General features: G+C 41.2%; 1 protein-coding gene across 10 annotated transcripts; it reads right to left on the bottom strand.

Annotated features, from left to right (window-relative positions):
• Positions 1-477: 477 nt before the first annotated feature.
• LOC18440115 (Sterile alpha motif (SAM) domain-containing protein) lies at positions 478-17,351 on the bottom strand. 10 transcript variants are annotated; one of them, XM_006850267.4, is made up of 7 exons: positions 16,958-17,351; positions 16,638-16,780; positions 7,902-7,972; positions 7,462-7,745; positions 1,535-1,609; positions 1,382-1,444; positions 478-794 (listed from the first exon to the last, which is right to left on the bottom strand). In XM_006850267.4, exons 2-7 carry the CDS (start codon positions 16,766-16,768, stop codon positions 741-743), a joined length of 678 nt encoding a protein of 225 aa, XP_006850330.2. In that variant the 5' UTR covers positions 16,769-16,780; positions 16,958-17,351; the 3' UTR covers positions 478-740. The 10 variants fall into 10 exon arrangements, with proteins under 10 accessions (XP_006850330.2, XP_011625554.1, XP_011625551.1 ...); XM_011627252.3 differs by having other exon boundaries at positions 7,923-7,972; XM_011627249.3 differs by having other exon boundaries at positions 17,118-17,351.
• Positions 17,352-19,078: the final 1,727 nt, after the last annotated feature.

Raw genomic sequence — 19,078 nt, 5'->3', positions numbered from 1 at the left:
TTTTTAAAATAGACTTTTGTTATTCTTAAAATTTCATATTGAAAAAAATCCTCCCTAAAAGGTATTATGGCCAAGGGAGTAGATGTATAATAATGGTCCCGACAGAGAATAATATATGCATCCCAAGTCAAAAATCCTTCAATACAACATTTACATATTTTATAAAAGAACCCTAAAACCTGACTTGAAAATAACATTTAAATTCTAGCCTTTTAAATATTTGAATTTAAAATTTCACTTCTACCTATCAATTCTCTATAACAACAAAAACATGTACTTCGTGATAAGAAAAACAAATAACCTCAAAACTTCATTAAAAAAAAAAAAAAAACTTCAAACCCCAATCTTTTCCTCTTCAAAGATTAATAAAATAGAAACAAAAACCCTAACTGATCACTTCCCTTGCTAAATAGTGTACGAGATGCTAACCTATCACACAAACAGCTAATATCCATAAACCTTGGCATAGGCTTCGAGTAATCAAACCACCGATCTGTCATTATGTGATGGAAAAAGTGCTCAACATATATAAAATAAATTAGAATTCCCCCTTGCATTAAATTACATGTCATCAACTTTTGGATATACAACATCATAATCATTGGGCTTTCCTTGATTCAACATCAGGAATTATAGAAGAAAATTGTGTGGGTGCAGGTAGAAGCATAGTTAAATGGGCCACAAACTTGATTCCTTCTAAGCACAGCTGCACCAGGTCCTTCTGGTCCAAATTCCCAATCTCAGCTGTTCCTGACTTTAGAGTTCAATGCCAGGAGTATCTTCTTTCTAGGACCCTAAAATAACAATCACAAACACCAGAGAAAGACTTAGTTACTGCACATGTAATAAACTCTGAGAAATGATGCACCAGTCCTATCTTTTAGGCACCTATTTGCACATTATGGACTCCACAATGGCCAACAAAAATCTATGTAACTCTAAATTTACAAAAGTATTATTAATTGTGATTGACAACTAGAACCTAACGGATGATTATGAGAACCACATGATGCTTCCTGAGTGAAGATAAAAAGAACACGGATGCTTCCTAAGTTCCTAAACCGAAAGAAACAAAACATACAGTGTAATTACAAAAATAAAAGAACACAACCTATGCCATACATTAGAGAAACTGTCTCTGCAATGAGGGGATCATTAACAACAAAACGGCCTAATCCCATGACAAGTTTTTTGCAAGGTTTTTTCAACATCTTTAAAAAGGCAATGATTCTTTCCAAAGACTAATCTATTCAAATAAGACTGCACGAATTATTGCCTCTTCCTATATACGTTTTGGATCGGGCAAACCACTTAGGATCTTTAAAAATTGAAATATTAGCAAAGCTAAAAATTTAAGAAGAAAAGAGACAAGTGAGTGTACCATAGGGATTCCTAGGGCCTTTAGATCCTCATCAGTCATATGCTTAAGGGCAGCCATATCCACCTGAAGATGCAACATGATTAAGCTTAAGGTTTGAGTAAGATGCAGGTAGTTTAGAGCCAAGAAAACATGGGATAGTTAGAGGGTATATACCTCCTCTACTTGAAATGTTATTGAATACTTCTCTAGTCCAAGAGACTGTAGCAGACCACTCACCGACAAAGATGACTGCAAGTTGAGAAAGAAAAATCAGTGATAGGGAAACATAAAGAGGCAAGTTAATGCGGCAACTTTGATGTTCCAAGTAACTGAGTATTATAAAACAAACACAATAAGTTTTTCCCCTATTACTGAATTCCAAAGCGACAAATCTAACACATATTTGTCAGGACAGAACCATACAGGTTCATACACATCAAATTACGAGCCATATTCTACAACTAAGCACTAGTACACATGCCCCTTTACCTTTACCAGTAAGCCTCTATGTTTGAATCATAATGAATGTCAAAGTATAAAACCATTGTCTCCCAAATGCCACCAGTCCTAAGTGAGACGAGCATTCACCATGGCGCACTCCCCTCACCACAAGACCATCTAATCATACTCAAAAAGTTGACCCCATCAAAATAGGGTGAGCAAACCCAATTGCTTCCACATCCATCAGAAGACACCCGAAAGACCAATACCTTCACCACATTTAACCTACTTATTACTGCACCTGGCTACGAAAATCTCAAAGCATTTGAAAAATTCAGTGCCTCCCAAATATTTGCTGATTCAAATGCAAAGAAACCACAACTAGTTAAGCCATTAAGTGAATGTATATACATGCCCTCTTTAAAGAAGGGTGTGCTTTGTATACGGTTGCAACCTTAAACAATCAAATTAAGGCGACCTCCAAATTTTATCATAAATATAATTTTGGAGTTAAAAATTCTTAGGATGGTCTAAAAATCTATTTTCATCTCTAAATATAAAGATCTTAAACTCTAAAAATGGTTCAAATCAAGTAGATCCATAAACACTTGAAAATCTTGAAAATGGAAGGTCTATATAATTTGTTGCAAGATACACTATTTTAGGACTCAATTTTTTTTCTTTTCATATTCATACATCTTGATGTAAAGACGACCAATTAGACGTTTTTCCAACATCAAAAAAACCTTCTATGATGGATTTTTTAAGTGCACCTTAGTTCTACATTTTAAGGCTGCAACCTTATACAAACCTTTTCCTTAAAAGACTGATAAAATAATCCAAATTTCTGCGGTCAAATTCCATTTTCCCGAGTATTAAATTTCCTAAATTTATTTTAAAACTGTGCTAAGCCTGACTAAAGTACACCCTTTGAACAGTCAAATGAACATATTATTTAATCCAAATAAGTTTTCCGACTCCTATGGCAAAGATATCTATCATTGAAGATATAAATCTACGTTGATAGACCCCATAGGTGGCTTGGGCCACCGGGAAGTAGACCTATAAAGTTCTTGGGGCACTATCAGTCAATCCCAGATTAAATCCTCCTTCACAGTTCCATTGAAATCCTAGTGGATGAGATCCCATTAAACTACCAAATCTCTAATCCAGGTCCCCACTACCAAGCAATTGGAATACTCACAAATTTTGCAGCGAAGATCCTGTCATTATTCTAGGTTCCCTCAAAGATATCGTTAAGCAAATCCTCTCAAATAATTCATAGCCAAACCCTCAAGTACTCCTAGGTAACTTTTGTTTTATCTAACCAACATATGCCGAAAAAGTCAAGGAAGAATTCCCCCAGATACACAATGTGCACAGTGGAGGAAGAAACCAATGACTATCTATTTCCCGACGGCGACCTTGCAAGAACCCTTTGGGGCAACCTCCTACAACTCTTCAACTGGGCGTGGGTCACTCTGTCCTGATACCTCACCGGATCCTCCTGTGGAGGGCATTCGTGACAGCTAAGTCATGGGTTATTTGGACTAAGAGAAACAGTAGGACCTTTCGGCAGAGACTACCATCAAAGCCCTGAAAGAAAGGGTAAAAACCCTGGTCATCTTTTGGGAGAAAAACAGCAAACCCTTCAAGCACTTCTCATACTCAGATTTTCATCAAGACTGGCTGGCCACGCTGAATCTAAGGCCCACCCACATTACTCGTGCCTCTCTCTGGACCATAGTTGCTGGAACATTGTAGGAAAGGTCACAGATCTGCTCCAGAACCTCGATGCTGTGGTTCCAGCTAGGAATCTTGGATGAAAAGCGGATCCCTATTTCGTGATCCGCCGCGGTTCTCAAGTGTATGACATAGTGCATATGATTTTTTCTCTATTTCATATGCAATGATTCAGTTTTGTGCCCACTGGTACTGTGAACCCACGCATCATTCTTGATCCCTTAAAACATACTATTGCGATTCCTTCCCCATGGAATCGCGCTCCCTTTGTTATAGTATCGTACAGATGACAATCCCAACCACAAGGAGCTTCCAACAATCTACGATTCCGTGGACCTGAGCCCGCTCCCGCTCCCGGGAACGCACTTGCACCCAACAACTATGCTTTCGATGCCACAAGAACCTGGCCAATCCAAACCCAACTTTGGTGGCTGCACCCTAGGCAACCCCAGCCCAGCAGGCATAGGGGGAATATTCAGATACAAGAACAGCTGCACCCTCTTTTCCTACTCCCATTTTATTGGATTCAGACTCCAATATTCTCAAAGGCGCTCAGAACTACAACCCTCATTGGAGCCCTACTTTGGTTATCGAGGGGGACTCAATCATGTATTGGCATGGGCCACAGGATCCTCACCTTGCCCTTGGAGGTTGGACCATATTTTTTACAAGATTTTCCAAATTTGCAGGCCTGTTCACGTCTTTTGGAGGCATACCTGGAGGGAAGCCAACGCTGTCGCAGAAACCCTTACCAAAGAGGGAGCCACACAAGCAGAAGCATCATAGGAAGACACACAGGGGACCTTTTGAGCACCTTTTTAGCACATGAACCATTTTTTAAAATTTTATTCTTTTGTTCCATATAGTGCTTGTATAGCATTTTTTGGGCTCTTAGGGGTTTTTGTACAGGGCACCCGGCCTGTGGGTTGCCTAAACACTTGTAAATTCTTTTACTCAATACAACAGTGAACATACTCAAAAAAAAAAAACGGAGAAAAAGAAATCCGCAAGATGCAACCCTAGAGAAACATTGGATCAAGAGATGACCTACAGCTGCCACATATGCTCTGCAGATACAACACAGAGTAGGAACAGCCAAGCCACAACTCTAAATGTGAACCCAGATCCTCAAAGTATCACAGTCTATAGGCCAGCCAAAAGCAAGTGCTCGAGGAGGGACCATACTACTCAACACAAGGCAAGCGACAGTGCCTACTTTGCAAGCCGTTAGGGGCTTAGCAACTGAAGCGACAGGAAAGATTGTTGAGATCTCAAGACCAGATAATAAAGACTAACTCCCGATATACCCTAGCAACAAACCCCATATCCTCCGTTTCATACCAGGTCACATCAAACTACCCAAAGAATACCAGGTCACATTTACACAACAGAAACCAAAACTTAGCTCTTGAAGACACCTAATGCAGGACACAGGATCAGACAGAGAACTCATTTTCCATTACCATTGGTATAGAACAACCACTTGTTTTGGAAGCAGGAATAGCTACCAAGGACAGTTCCTGCAACTGAGCCCCAAATCACGCACTCTCTCTCCAGGAAATCCCTGACTATCAATCACATCATGACTAAGAAAGCATGAATCAAAACACAGAAACCACTCCAGCAATGCCACAATGCCGCACCACACAAGGAATCAGAATTTCAGAACCTAATAAAAGACCTCTCACAAACCCTAAATGTAATGCCACAACAAAACTCAAAAGACTCACCGAACAAACAAACCTCCAAAGTTCCAAACACCTTAGAAGTCGTCATATAATATCTGTCAAGTCTATGAGACAATAAGAGTACACAAATCCCCTTATTTGCATGCAAACCACCCACACCAATTTACCAAGTACAGATTTGCTGATCAAATGACCCTGTCAAAAGGTTTAAACAAATCCTCAAAGGTGAACCAATAGAATTTATGTTTCTTACTTCCTCACTGCTTCCTTTCCAAAGTAAGTCCATTCTATACTCTTTAGCCCCTGTGCTGCTCCAACCAGCAGTTGAACAAAAGGCACATACAGTAAATTAGGATTTTACAAAGATTACGGGAAGCCTCTTAACAAAGGACGTAAAAGGAAATTAGAGAATCTCCATTCACACCTCTCCGTAATGGGACCCCACAAGCTTCCTTAGGTTAATCGGTGCAAAAAAAAGGAGATCAATAGATACTAGGAAGCTCTCCAATAAGATAATCCAACCTAAAGGGAAGGACCTCCAACTACGACATAAGTATCTCATAATCAAACTTAATCTAAATATAATATTTTCCGAGACATCATCTCATACCATCTGAGCACCAACTTGAGATTCACAACCTCACAGCATCTCTGTCACAAAAAAGGACAATGCATCAACAAAAAATTTCAGGTGGTAAATAATTTGACTGGCAGCTTTCACCTTAGAACCTTGAACTTAGTCGTTCATCGAGCAGCCGGGACAATAGACAGGTGCATTTAACAAGGTTTCAAAAAATGCTAGGCGGCCTGCCTGGCACCCACCACCCAGCGCCTAGGCGGGAGCCCAGAACCTTAGGCGCCCTGTAATTTTTTTACTTTGGGGGTTTTCATATATTGAGGGTTTTTCGAACTGCTTAAGCCGATGGAGTGAAGGTGGCCTCGTTATCCACACCTCCAGTCGGATGAATGGAGGACTGACCTACCCGAGTTTGCCAGGCACTTTGGAAAGTGCCCCGCCAGGCCCAGCGCAGCGCTCGATTCGATTGAAAATTGCATTTTCCATAGTGCACTTTTCCAATCGAATCGAGAGCAGAAAGTAGCAAGGCCCCTCGCCTTACTATATTAATTATATCAGCCATTGGGTGGCGCCGGGTAAGAGTGGAAGTAGTTGCTTAGGTAAACGGAGTAGCTAGTCCCTTAGATTAGCTTCGCAAGTAAACTATTAGTACCTTCTCTAACTGTAAGTAAGGTAATTGAGTTTAAGTAAGCTGTAGCGGTAATAAAGCAGGGAAGTGAACTAGGAGTAGTTTGTAGGTTGCATCCGAAAATCTAAGTACCAGCTGGGTCCGAGCCGTTGAGAGAAGAAGGGGGCTCGCAAAACTCGGGGATGGGATTGAACACCCCTTTTGCCCTTTTGAGTGGTTTAAAAACACGAAAAAGGTCTTACAACCTTGGGCGCCCGCCTTGGCACCCGCCCAAGTACATCCACCGGTGTAGGGCCGCTTGGTCTACGCGTGCGGATTTTTTGTCCAAGACACCTAGGCACCAGGCAGACCATTTTTTAAAACATTGGCATTTAGAGACGAATTTGAACAAGAAGAGAGATAGGGGATCACCATGCGTCAGAGCTCTGGAAACTACAAGAATCCTGTAGTCATGCTTAAAACTACTACTGTCCAAGTGAACAAATTCTGAAAAAGAGTTGAGTTAATCAGACAATGACAACTCAATATTTCAAAAAATTAATGCAAAAACTTGTTATGCCTCGAAGATGATATTGGAGCATGCTGACTAGACATAAGCTTCTTGAGTTAACTCATGCCGACCTTTGTGTGATATGTATTTCCTTTGGTAGAGAAGATCGGCATGCATGAAAAATAACTTTCAGTTTCAAACCACTTGTCCTCCATCACCTGCAACCTCTGCACGTGTGTTTGTTTGTGTTTGTGGGTTCCTTGACTACAAGATTCCAGCACCTGCCTAGGTGAGTGCTTAAATTTTCTAGGCAGGGTGAGCCACCCTCTCGCTCGAGGCACTTTACAACATTAAATAGTATAGAAATGTTGGATCTATTGAAATCTTCTCATCATGGAGGTGAGAAACTTCATAACAATGACTAATTGGAGCGATTCTATGCATTGCCTTATGAAAAGAAAGGATAATAAATACATCAAAATGCAAGCAAAACCTCACATTGAGTCATTCACACATTTGTATATAAAAAGGTACCTTCTGCTGTACCCTCTTTTCAGTCATAGAAGGATTGACAATCTTCTTGCCATCCATGCCACCCAATTCATTAGATGAAATGGTCTTCTTCACAGTTTTGGCAGCATCAGGCACAAGCTTGACATTAGGTTGATCTGTATTTGATGGTTGTGAATGTATTATACCAGATAACTTTTCCCGCAAATCACCCACACTTGTTTGTGGGAGACGTGAACTTTGAGACGCCTGCTGTGAAGCCTTTCGTTGTAACTTTAACCGTAGATCCTTGGAACCAACCTTGGAATCTGTACATGCATGAAAGGTAAAAGCAACACTGTCAACCCACAAAAATTATGTAAGCAGAAACATACAGTATTAGTAAGCAAAAGAATGAATATTAGTAAGCAAAAGAACGCCCAGGACACAAAGTTTGGCAGTTCTGAGGCAGCAATTAATCGTACTCGAAACTTGAGGAATTTCACCTCCATCATCATAAAGATCGTGCTTCCACCTATCATCATTTTGGCGCTGCCTGCACAAGTCCCACTTAATTAAGTATAGGAAACCATTCAATTAAGTATAGGAAACCATACGATTGGTCAAGCAATGAAGTGATGACATATCAAATTGCTCAAACAATAACCAGCTACCTAGGGCTAACATCAGTGTTCTAAAAACCAGCTCAGGCAACCGAACAGGTGACCTGCCGGTTCCGAGCTGGCTCAGCAAACAGGGCACAAGCCAGCTCAGCCGACTCAGTCAATTATTTAAAAAAATAAAAAACATAAAACAAAGTTTTTACATGTTTGGGAATGGAATCCATTTAATGTTAATTTAAATCCAAATTTATTGTAAGAGCAAAGTTTTACAATCTCTTTAAAGACATGATGTTTTAGGTGAACTGGTCCATGTCCCGATTCTGCGGGGGGCTCAGACCAGTCTCCCTCTGGTTTCAAGCTGGCTGGACAAATTTAGAACACTGACAACCACTAAATGAAGAGATTTGTAAAAACTAGCATGCCGATGATGTAAATGCCTCTTAGAATAGAAGTAAGATGCCCTTAATTTGACAAAAGTATAAAACATTTCCAATATGCCATTTCAGCCATGACAAAAAATGCGTATGAAAGAAGCAATGTTGCATATTAGAAGACAATTTTTTATTTTTTATTTTTATAATGTTGACCTAGTTTATAGAAGACACTTGAGAAGACATGAAACCTTGACATGGGTTATGGTAATAATCCATGGCCTCCAAGGAGAAGTGGTTCCCCCCCTCGGACTGGACCAAGATCTATAGCTTATACTCCCACCACGCCTCCGTCCCCATCCCCCCATCCTCCTCTACCTTGGGTGGCGCGGGTTCCTCATCTCAAACCACGTACGCACAGGTGGTGTCTTCCTCCTCCCCTCCCCCTTCTCTCAACCCCTCTGGGCTTCTAGCTCTTATCTAGCTGCCCATGCCTTCCTGATTATTTCCACCTCGGTTGAGGTCTCCAACCCTCTTATATCAAAACTTCACTCATCCCGAGTGGGCTCGTTTCAACTCAGGAGGGACGACTTCAAGGCTATTGAGAAATGGGGCCAACGGTCCTAGGGAGAGCCACTCCTTGGCTGTCGTCGTCTGTCCAATGGATCAATCCTTTTCAGCTTCCCCTTCGTCTTCCCCACTTCACCCATCGAATCCTTTCAAGGACACCTATCCCCATCCCTCCCCTCCTCCCCTCGAGATTCCAACCCCACCTTCTTCTCCCCCTCTTTCTCTACCCCTCCTCCCCCGACCTCTTTTTGATCCTGCCTTCCCCCTTACCTTTTCCACCTCCTCTCATGGTCCTCTCTCTTCCAAACTCCCTCCGCTACAAACCCCTTCCCCCTCATTCCCTACCTTTGACGAAGATCCCCTCCTTGGTTTATACATCTCGTTGCCGCCCTCATCCCACCCCTCTGCTCCTTCACCCATCGAACCCCAATACCTTAAACCACCCTCTCCCCCCGAGACCCCCTAGTTTGGGCCCTCCAATCCCCTGATACCCCCTGCTTTTCAGACCCTAGAGGAACCTCCTCAACCTTCACCCCGCCCCTCTTGCCCTATGGAGTGGCCCCCTTTTCCAGTCGGAACTCTGGCAGTGGAATCCGATGACCTTAACCCCCGGATCATGAGGTCTTGGCCCTCCTTCTCGCACCCTACCTTCCTTACCCCCCATGTCTCATCCCCATTTGTCAAGTTAGATCTAATTATATTCCTAACCCCGAGCCTCTTAGTTTGGTTCTGATCCTAGCCCCGCAACTCTATCTTTTTTACCTCCCCACTCCCACCTGGTTTACCCGACTCCCCTCAATCCTTTACCCCCAACTCCTCAAGTGCCCCACCACCCTCCTCTGCTTCATTGCCATATCCTTATCCCTCTCCTTCCAACCCCCTTTACCCCTCCTTTTCCAACCCTCTTCTTCCTAACCCTATTACCCTGTTCCTTTAAACTATCTGCATCTTTCCCCCTGCCCTAACTCTTCGGTCTTTCCCCCCCCCCTCCCCTCCTCCATCGCTCCCTGCCTGTCACCCATACGCCTCCACCTCCAAGGGTCCTACTCTCTCTTCTCCCCCCACCCTCTCCCCTCCCAACCTCTCTGGTCACCCCCACACACTGGCCTCTCCCACCCTCGAGCCTACCCTCCTCCCACTTAACATGTACCCATCCAACCCCTTTGACTGGCCTTCCACCATACATTTGGTTCATTTTCGCCCATACCTTTCTCTCTCCTCGTCGAGTACCAGGCCTCTCACCCCAATACCTACCTCTCCCTCGGCCACTAGGAACCCGTCATGGATCTACATATCTTTGATGAAGGCACTCTGGGAGAGAGATATCACGAAGGGGGGGACCTCTTTAAGCCTAAGGCAGTACTTTGGATATAATCCTGTATGTGGAGTTGACCAAACTGATTGGTCGAAAGTCCTTCAGTTCTTCTGCCCTTTGATTTTTGGGACAAGAGCGATAAAGGTCACGTTCATGGCTTTGTGAAGGATTCCCCAATGGAATAATTCTTCAAAAAATCCATGAAATCGAGCCTGAAGGTTTCCCAGAAAAGCTTGAAGGAAGCCATTGGGAAGCCGTCTGGGCTTGGTGCTTTGTCTTAACCCAATTTCGCTAAAGCAGCCTGGATTTCTAATTCAGAAAATGGTCGTTCCAACCACTGGACCCAATGAGCAAGAACTACAAGGAACTATAGATCCGGCATCCTAGGTTTGGGACCCAAGGGGGTAGAATAACGAGTTTGGAAAAAGGATAAAATGCCTGCTTCGATTTCGGGGGATTGGTCCAAAATCTTATTTCCATCCTTGATTGTGGAGATAGAGTTGTCCCGTCGTCGGCAGTTTGCTATACTATGGAAGAATCTGGTGTTATGGTCCCCGGAGCGGAGCCATTTAACCCTGGACTGCTTAAACCAAAAATCTCTTCTTTGTTGAGGGTGGAGAAGCACTCGAGTTTGTACTAAGTTCTAAGGTTTGATTTCGAGCTCAACAGGGTCCGGGATTCTTCAGTGAGATCTAAAGCATGAATGGCAGCAAGGTGAGTACTCTTGAGGTGAGAAAAGTTGACTGAATGGTTAAGGAGTTGAATTTTGGTTTGCATTTTGTATCGTGCCCTACCCGAGACGAGCGGGGAGAAGGGCTCCAACCAAGTGGAGATGAGGGAGTATACAAGAGCCTCGTCAAGCCAAGAGAGCTTGAAAAGAAACGGTCTAGGACCTCTCGAAACAGAAAGTGTGTCCAGAATGTGGGGCAATAGTCAGAAGGTAAAGCTAGGGCATGAGAGCCAGGAAAATTATCGTCCCAGTTCGTGGAGAGGAGAAACCTATCAAGTTTGGAGAGAGGGTTGAGAGGAGTGGTCTGACCAGGTGAATCGGTTTCCCTGGAGTGGGATGCCGTTAAGTTCGTTGCGCAAGATGAAGTCCGAAAAACCAATCATCCCTTGCAAGATGTTGGAATTTGAGTTCCTCTCAAAGGACCATTAGTAATATTGGAATCACCCCGAGGCGCCACGAGGGATGAGGGAGGGTGGCAACGAGGTCGAGCTCGTCCCAAAGCACAGTTCTGTGCGCAGCAGAGTTTGGGCCATAAGTGGCTGAGAATTTCCACGGGTATCCATCGGAGACACTGGAAAGGAGGATAGTGATGACGAAGTCCCCTCTGTGAGAGGACAAGAGGGCGTGTTCTAGGGGTTTCTAAATGACCGAGATTCCCTCTGAGACCCCAACAACAGGCAAAGACACCCACTAGCAAGGTCTACGTCCCCAGACTTGGCGAATTAGGTGAAGAGAGGGTTGGGGTTGTTTTGTTTCTGTAAGCACCAAAGTGGTAGGGTTGTCCTACGCACAAGTCCCGAGCTGCATTGCGTTTGAGGGTTTGTCCCAAACCCCGGACATTCCATGACAGTATCTTCATAAGGAAATAAGGGGGTTTAGGGGGGTGCTAGTCTAGGAGACCTTCTCAAGAGAGAGTCCGGTGGGAGAGACTAGGCCTCAGCCAGCAAAGGTGGCACAAAAGCGGACGGTCTGTTATAATTTACGTTTGAGTAGAGGTTGAGCACCTCCCCATAGCCTTTAATCCTTACGTTGAGCCTGCTCTAAGCGTCTGCCTGGAAGAAGAGATGAAAGGGGCCCTCGGGTCCTTCATAGGGGAAACCCATGAACCTAAGGACCTCCTTGATACTGCCCTATCCGTCGTCGACGCTGTCCACATACTCTGAGTCCACTGATGAGGCCAAGTATGGGGTAAGGAGTAGGATGAGAGGCATGGTTGTCGACGAAGAAGGCGAGGAGGATGAGCAAGAGGGCACCAAAGGCGAGGGAAGAGAGGGTTCAAGGGGACAGGAAGGGCAGAGATCAGGGAGGAGTAATAACACGGGTGGTGGAGGCCGGTGGGTCTGGAAGAGGGGAGAAAAGTGGCAAGGGACTGGTGGGTTTGGAAGAGGGGACAGAGGTGGAGGGTTGAAAAGAGGAGGGTCAGAAGAGGGGGTTGAGGAGGAAGGGAAAGCAGTATCGGGGTAAAATCGGTTGTGGAGGGATGGAAATGGCTTGGGAGTAGAGTGAAGCTGTGGAGGGTAGGGGTCACCAGAAAAGGCAAGGGTAAGGAGTTGAGGGGAGTCGAGGAGACAACATAAGGGTGGGGAGGTATAAAAGCAAGCGCTGTCGGGGCCAAACGAGTAGCAAAAGGATCAATGAAGGGATGGGGAAGAGGGGCCGAAACGGAACAAACCTTACTTGGAAGAGAATCATAATGTTTGGAGGGTAGGGAAGGTAGGGGGCCAGAAGAGAGGCCAGAACTATAGGATCCGGGGAGAGAGGCCGGAACGGACCTTTCTCGAAATATTTTTCTTTCACTATTTTGCTTCTTGGATCTTTTATTTTAGCTGCAAATTTTTCTTTTTTAATTTTTTTTTTTAGGTAGTCCAACAATTTGGCATTTATTGCGCATGTTTCGACCAATGCAACATTCTCATTACTTAAACAATCCTTCCAGTCTTTATGACTGGTTCAGGATAATATACATGGTTTGGTGGAAATGGAAGACCTGATACTCAAAGAGCCCATAAAGAAAATCACAAAGTAAAGATATTTCAGCCTCCTGTCTTATTGACTTCACGAATGTAAATCTTAGACATTCCACAAGACAGAAAAGAGTTTAATTTTATTTTGTCAGTGGACTGCAATTATAGTTGTGACATTAAGAATAATTATAGCAGTGAATTTATGTTTATTATGGATTTGAATGCGGAGATACAATTCTTTTAGTAGATGAGTTCAAATAACGAAGTGATTAAATCACATGGGGCCATATTTTTTAGTATTATTATTTTATTTGGTGACTAATTCTTAAATTGTATTATTTCCTCTTTCATGCTATCATACTTTCTGCATTTCCTGATTATTAAAAAACCAAAGTCTTATAACTAGGTAGCCAAAACCTTTGACTCAATATACTAAGCAAACAGGCATGTCATGAATGTCCTAGCTTCCAATGAAAGAGACAAACTAAGAGGTCTATTACGAAGCCAAACAAAAACGGTAAATGATGCATGCACAAAATATTACTCCAAAGGATGGTCACCCACTCCCCCTTCTAAGGCTGACAACAGGCCCGACTTGGGCCCGGGCAACGCTAGCCCTAGCCCCGTCCTTGTCTCTAAAGGACCGCCCCGAGCCTGACTGGGTCAAAGAAGTCCTGGCCCAAACTCGGCTCTAGCTTGGGCCGAGCTAGGCCCAATACACTTGAACAGAAAAAAGGAAAAAAAAGAAAAGGAAACAAAGGGTTGGACAGGTCTGGCCAGCCTTGTCATGGCCTAGGCCTAGGCCCGGCCCTACCCTTGGGCAGTGGTGGCTCGACAATGTCCCAGCCCTCGGTTTGTGGCCTAAGCCCAATTTTTAGAGGGCCAAAATGGGCCACCTGGCCCATTGCTAACCCTACCCTCCTCCAATCCCTCTTCCTCCCTCTATTAGACGCAATATATTGGGACCATTCAAGTTCCAACCGTAGACAAAAGTGATTATCAGACAACATTATTACAACAAACAAAATGTGAAATTGAACCAAGTCTATTGGGACAATAGATCACATGCATGTCATGAAACATATATACAAAGACTCTAAGGAACCAATTCACATGGCTCATAATTCAAAATAGACCAAATGAATGAGCATGGAAAAGGTAAAAACAAAAATTTTTTGTTAAGTTGTGCCAGGGAAAAGAAAGCATGAGCATAAAACATGACTCAAGTCTATCGACATTGTTGATGCAATGCTAGAAAGACTTAGGGACTATATAATTCATACGTATGCAAACATCTAAGAAGTCTGCAACGAGGATGAAGCAATGGGAAGAAATTTCAAAAGTTTCTCACGAGTTCCCAAAGGACTCGATAGAACTCGATCCAACAAGGTTTCATCCTAAGACAGGGTCCTGGTATTCGGGGAGATATAAAAACATGCAAGACTCCTACATTAGAATGTGTCTATTAGGATATTTGACAAGTAACAATGGCATGAAATCTTTCTCTATTTTTAATTTTTGAGCATGCACAGCGCTTCTTAACAAAAAAAAATACTAATAACTAGTAAGTAAACATTGCAACAGATAACATATAAAGGTATTACCTTTGCTTTTTCTTTTCTTCTTTGTTTTTTTTTTTCTTTTTTTTTGGGAATGAAAGCTATTGATAGTTATGATCCTAGTTCTTGGTATAAGAATTTATATCTGATTTAGTTGGTTACTTGATCAAATTAGAAGATAGGGATTGATGCTATTTTTTAGGAAAAATAGGGATTGATGTTAATAGAAAAAAGTATACATATATATATATATATAGATATATATGTATATATAGTTCACATTAGAATGTGGATTTAAAGCATTTTGGTTTCCAAGTTTAGGAAAGAATAAAAACAGGTCTGTTAACCGTTTCTTTTTTATTTTCTTTTATTCTAAGAGATATGCACTTTAAAACAACACATGTTTGATGCAGCCATAAGATCACAAAATTTTATATGATCAAGAGACCAACACATTAGTGTAGATGCCAAGATTCACCTAAAGGCTTACCTTTTTCACCACTTTTTGACACCTTGCTTCATTACGCCACCTGCTTTATTTATGACATGATGTAATTGTCATGAGATTGATCTTTTTAACTTATTGACATATGTCATGATGAGGTGTAAACCCATAGTACTCCTATATAAAAAACCTCAGTTTTCTCTTAAAAGACTTTTTTTTAATATCTTATTAAAATGAAGGTACACTCTCTCTCCATCTTAGAATCCTAGAAGTCACTAAATTTTTTAATATCTCATCAAAGTGATAAACTATGTTTTCAATTGATGTGCCATGAGGATACCAATCTATCTTTGTTATGATCATCTTACATGTACATCCATCGTTTTGATGCCATTCATTTATGTTCATCCTATGGAATGTAATTAGATAGTTTCATTTTACCTATACGTACATGATAACATTGGAAAGTAATTGTTCCAGTTCTATTATATTTTTTTCAGAAAATGGACTCTCTGTTCACATCTAAGACTTTAATATACATGTCTTTGTGTTGGAAATGTCAAACGATATTTGTTAATATGGTTGCCTTGGGAGACAAATCTGATGCCGTGGTTTTAGACAAAGTTGTGAGCGTGCAACCCATTGATTCAAGCAGTGTATAACTAAATTAGCACTAGCCTAGAAAATTTTCCCTGAACCCGATTTCATCTGGGTTCCTATTTTAAGTTTTGGGGGCATTCAATACTTTGAAGGAAGCGAGACTATCTCACACTCCTGAGCTCGAAGTTGAAGACCAATATGCGTCCATCTACTGACTTCAGACTCTTTGACTCAAGTATCCTGGCCATTAGGCAAAACCAGATTAACGAGTGTTTATCATCTACTATCTCAAACCCTATCCTTTGGTGGGAATTGGATTGAAGGGTGTTCATATCTCTAGCATCTGGAGCAGATGGATGAGGATTATTTCAGTTCTCTAGATCACACAAAACTCGGTTTTGATTTAGAAATCTAACTTTTCACTCCTAAATTCAGCACTGGCCTAGGGGAGACGAATTTGGTTCTAGAGAGAAACCCAAAACCTAACATGATCAAATTAGAAGATAGAGATTGAAGTTCAAATTAGAGTTTGGGTATGGAGTAAAGGTGGACTTAAATTATCTTGGGTTTCCTAAGTTTAGGAGGGAGAAATAGAGGATTTGAATGAAAATGAGCAGGCACTTGGGTGTTTCTTTGAGGAGAACCCTAGAGGAGATGGTACCCTAAGTGACGTTTGGAAGTTTATTCTCCGAGGAGGACGCTCTTTTAAAAGCCTACCCTCCATACCAGATTTCTTTTCATTATTTTTAATTCAGTAACATGTTTGCTTATTTATTTGTGAGATCATGACATTAACAAACTAAATAAAAGATGATTACTGAGAAGGAGATGAAGACACTGTAATCATCAAAGAGAAACATATGAACGAGTTCTACAAATAAGCACTTAATCCTGGACGTCATGTCCATACTTCATGCTTTTCAGGATCAAATTGAATGTTTGCAAATATAAGGGCCAAAAGGTAGACTGGTTCAATCAAAACCCACTATATAAAGCCAAAAGGCAAAGCAATAACAAACAAATTAACCTAAACTAAGAACACACCTCTTGCCGCTGTTATTACGTCTCCCTTGAGAATAAGAATCATCGAAGTCTCCATCGAGACGATCCTTAATAGACCTTTTACCAGCAGCAAGGACTCGATCAGCATGCATGGTACCTATTCCACCAACCATCTCTCCCAAAATCTGTAACAAGCAATAAAACACAACTTACGCATTAAAAACCACCATCAACCTCATTTACTACCACAGTAAAGTACAAACCCTAGAATTAAAAAAAAAATCTTTGACAAGAAAAAAATCTAATTTTTCATAAATCACATCCCCCGAATCCTCAAATCAACAGTTTATTCACCAGAGTACCTTATTTAAACCCCCTAAGGATTGGATCTTTATGCAATTGAAATGAGTTTCGAATATTCAAATTTTTGAAGAAACTCCGCAGAGAGAAACTGCAAGTTGAAAGAGATGGCAGGAATTTAAAGAGTAAATAGCAGGAAAGGAGGTAAGATGGTGAGGGTACAAAGTTGATGAGTGAGAACTTTAATCACCGCGAGCGAATCTAGAGACCTGGTCTGCTTTCAAGCTTGAATGGAAATATTTAAGGAAGATACTCTTTATCACCAAAATTCAAATTGATACTCTCTACTTACAATTTGGGATCCACAATATTCAAAAAGAAAGAAAACAGATAAATTTAGAGGATTATGTAACGTCACTGCCTGGACGACGCCCAAATATTAGAGGGTTAGGGCTTGAATTCGTTCCCTTAAGCGGTGGAAATGAGGTTGGGTCAGCAGGTCGATGGTCTGGGTCATGTATTGGAACTAGTGGGGCAGATCTGGGACCTGGTTGATCTCACTTTGAATTGGACCCTATCTAGTGTCGGGTTTAGGTCATAGAACCCGTCCCGATCTGATATAAAATATAGTCCCGATCTGATATAAAATATAGGGAAAATTACGTATAAATCTGTTATATTTTTTGTTATTGTCAAAATACCTAATATTTTTCATTATTATTGGAATGTCCGTTTTCTTACTTCATACCGAAATTTAAAAAAAAAACAGTTTTTTACTTTTTCGGTTATTGAACTAACGAATTCTATCGAAATCGGTTGTTCAACAATGAAAAATTTAAAGTTTTCATTTTTTGAACAACCGAAATGGCTAGAATTTCGATTGTTCAGTAGCCGAAAATTTAGACATTTTGGTTTTTGAAAAACCAATAATTTACCCGCGAATAAACAAAACATAAAAGCATAAAGGAGTCTTTTTCTTGATATTTTAGGGTTATTAAAAATTTGTGTCTCGCAATACGTATCCTACGAACTTTTTTGCCCCCCAATACAATAATACAGTATCGCACAAAGTTGAAGAGTTTGACTCTCTGTCTGGTCTTGGTTGGTACCTTTCTTACTCTTGCCTAATACTGTTGATGAATTTTGTCACAATTAATACAATATTATATTTTTGTATGTATTACTATTTATTTCCAAAATGACTTTTTGCGTTACTATTACATTTTTTATATTACTATTTATTGGGTTCCAAAAATACGACATTTTGGGTTCCAGCAAGCGTCTGGAATATGCAGTGATATTTTCGGTTGTTCAATGACCGAAAATGTCATATTTTTTGTTGTTGAACAACTAAAAATGTTTGATACATATATATTGCTTCTATAATATGCAGTGATATTTTCGGTTGTCCAACAACCAAAAATAAGCAGTCAAGATCTACATTAGTCAAACATTTTCGGTTGTTGAACAACCGAAAATAAGCAGACAAGATAGGTAATTATAATATTTAAACCACTTCCTATAGGTAAGTACAAAATTAAAAAAATTGTAGGTCATATAAATATACCAACTGGTCATTATAACCTCAATGTCTCATTATATAATGTGGCTCATGTATAGGAACCACCTCTTATTCTTCCTGATTAGCAGGTTGCAATATGTCTTTGGTGGGTTAGCGAAATTATGGATTATAGGATGGGACACTCGGTTGTACCAGACCTTGTACTCCTCTGAGGGCAACCCATGGTAGTATCCACTTCAATGTCTGGCATCATGGGCTCATGTCAAGTCAACCACTGATGGATCTTGTCAAAATTTACATTTCTCCAATCTTGCTGCCCACCTTGTCTACTAGACCTCTTACCAACATATATGGGATTTCTTGGAATGCCATGTTTCACTCCAAACTGCCGGCACACGCTCCAAACTGCCGGCACACACGATCTGACATATATGGTTCAGTAATATCGTCAAATATCAAGGTCATTAAGTACATTGCGGTTTCAAATGCCTACCGCCTATCATATGAAATTGCCTCATCAGGTTGAAATAAGGATTCCATATTAGCTGTTATATTATATGAAATCAAACATACGACAATCAGTCAATAAACAACTACAAATACTTAAATACAATTAAAATTAATCAATAATAAATCTTGTAATATCAAAATATACACTAAC

Source organism: Amborella trichopoda, chromosome 6, assembly GCF_054954075.1.
Source record: "Amborella trichopoda isolate Santa Cruz 75 chromosome 6, AtrichopodaSantaCruz75HAP2 v2.0, whole genome shotgun sequence".
NCBI lineage: Eukaryota > Viridiplantae > Streptophyta > Magnoliopsida > Amborellales > Amborellaceae > Amborella > Amborella trichopoda.
This window is presented reverse-complemented; position numbering and strand designations above follow the sequence as displayed.

What these genes read in the sequence shown, in the direction of transcription:
- LOC18440115 (XM_006850267.4), bottom strand. Translation starts at nt 16,768, where the DNA reads ATGGTTGGTGGAATAGGTACCATGCATGCTGATCGAGTCCTTGCTGCT. An exon ending in TGAAATTCCTCAAGTTTCGA is followed by an intron (nt 7,746 to 7,901) that starts GTACGATTAATT and finishes ATGCATGTACAG; the next exon opens with ATTCCAAGGTTGGTTCCAAG. An exon ending in AGGCCCTAGGAATCCCTATG is followed by an intron (nt 795 to 1,381) that starts GTACACTCACTT and finishes TTGTTATTTTAG; the next exon opens with GGTCCTAGAAAGAAGATACT.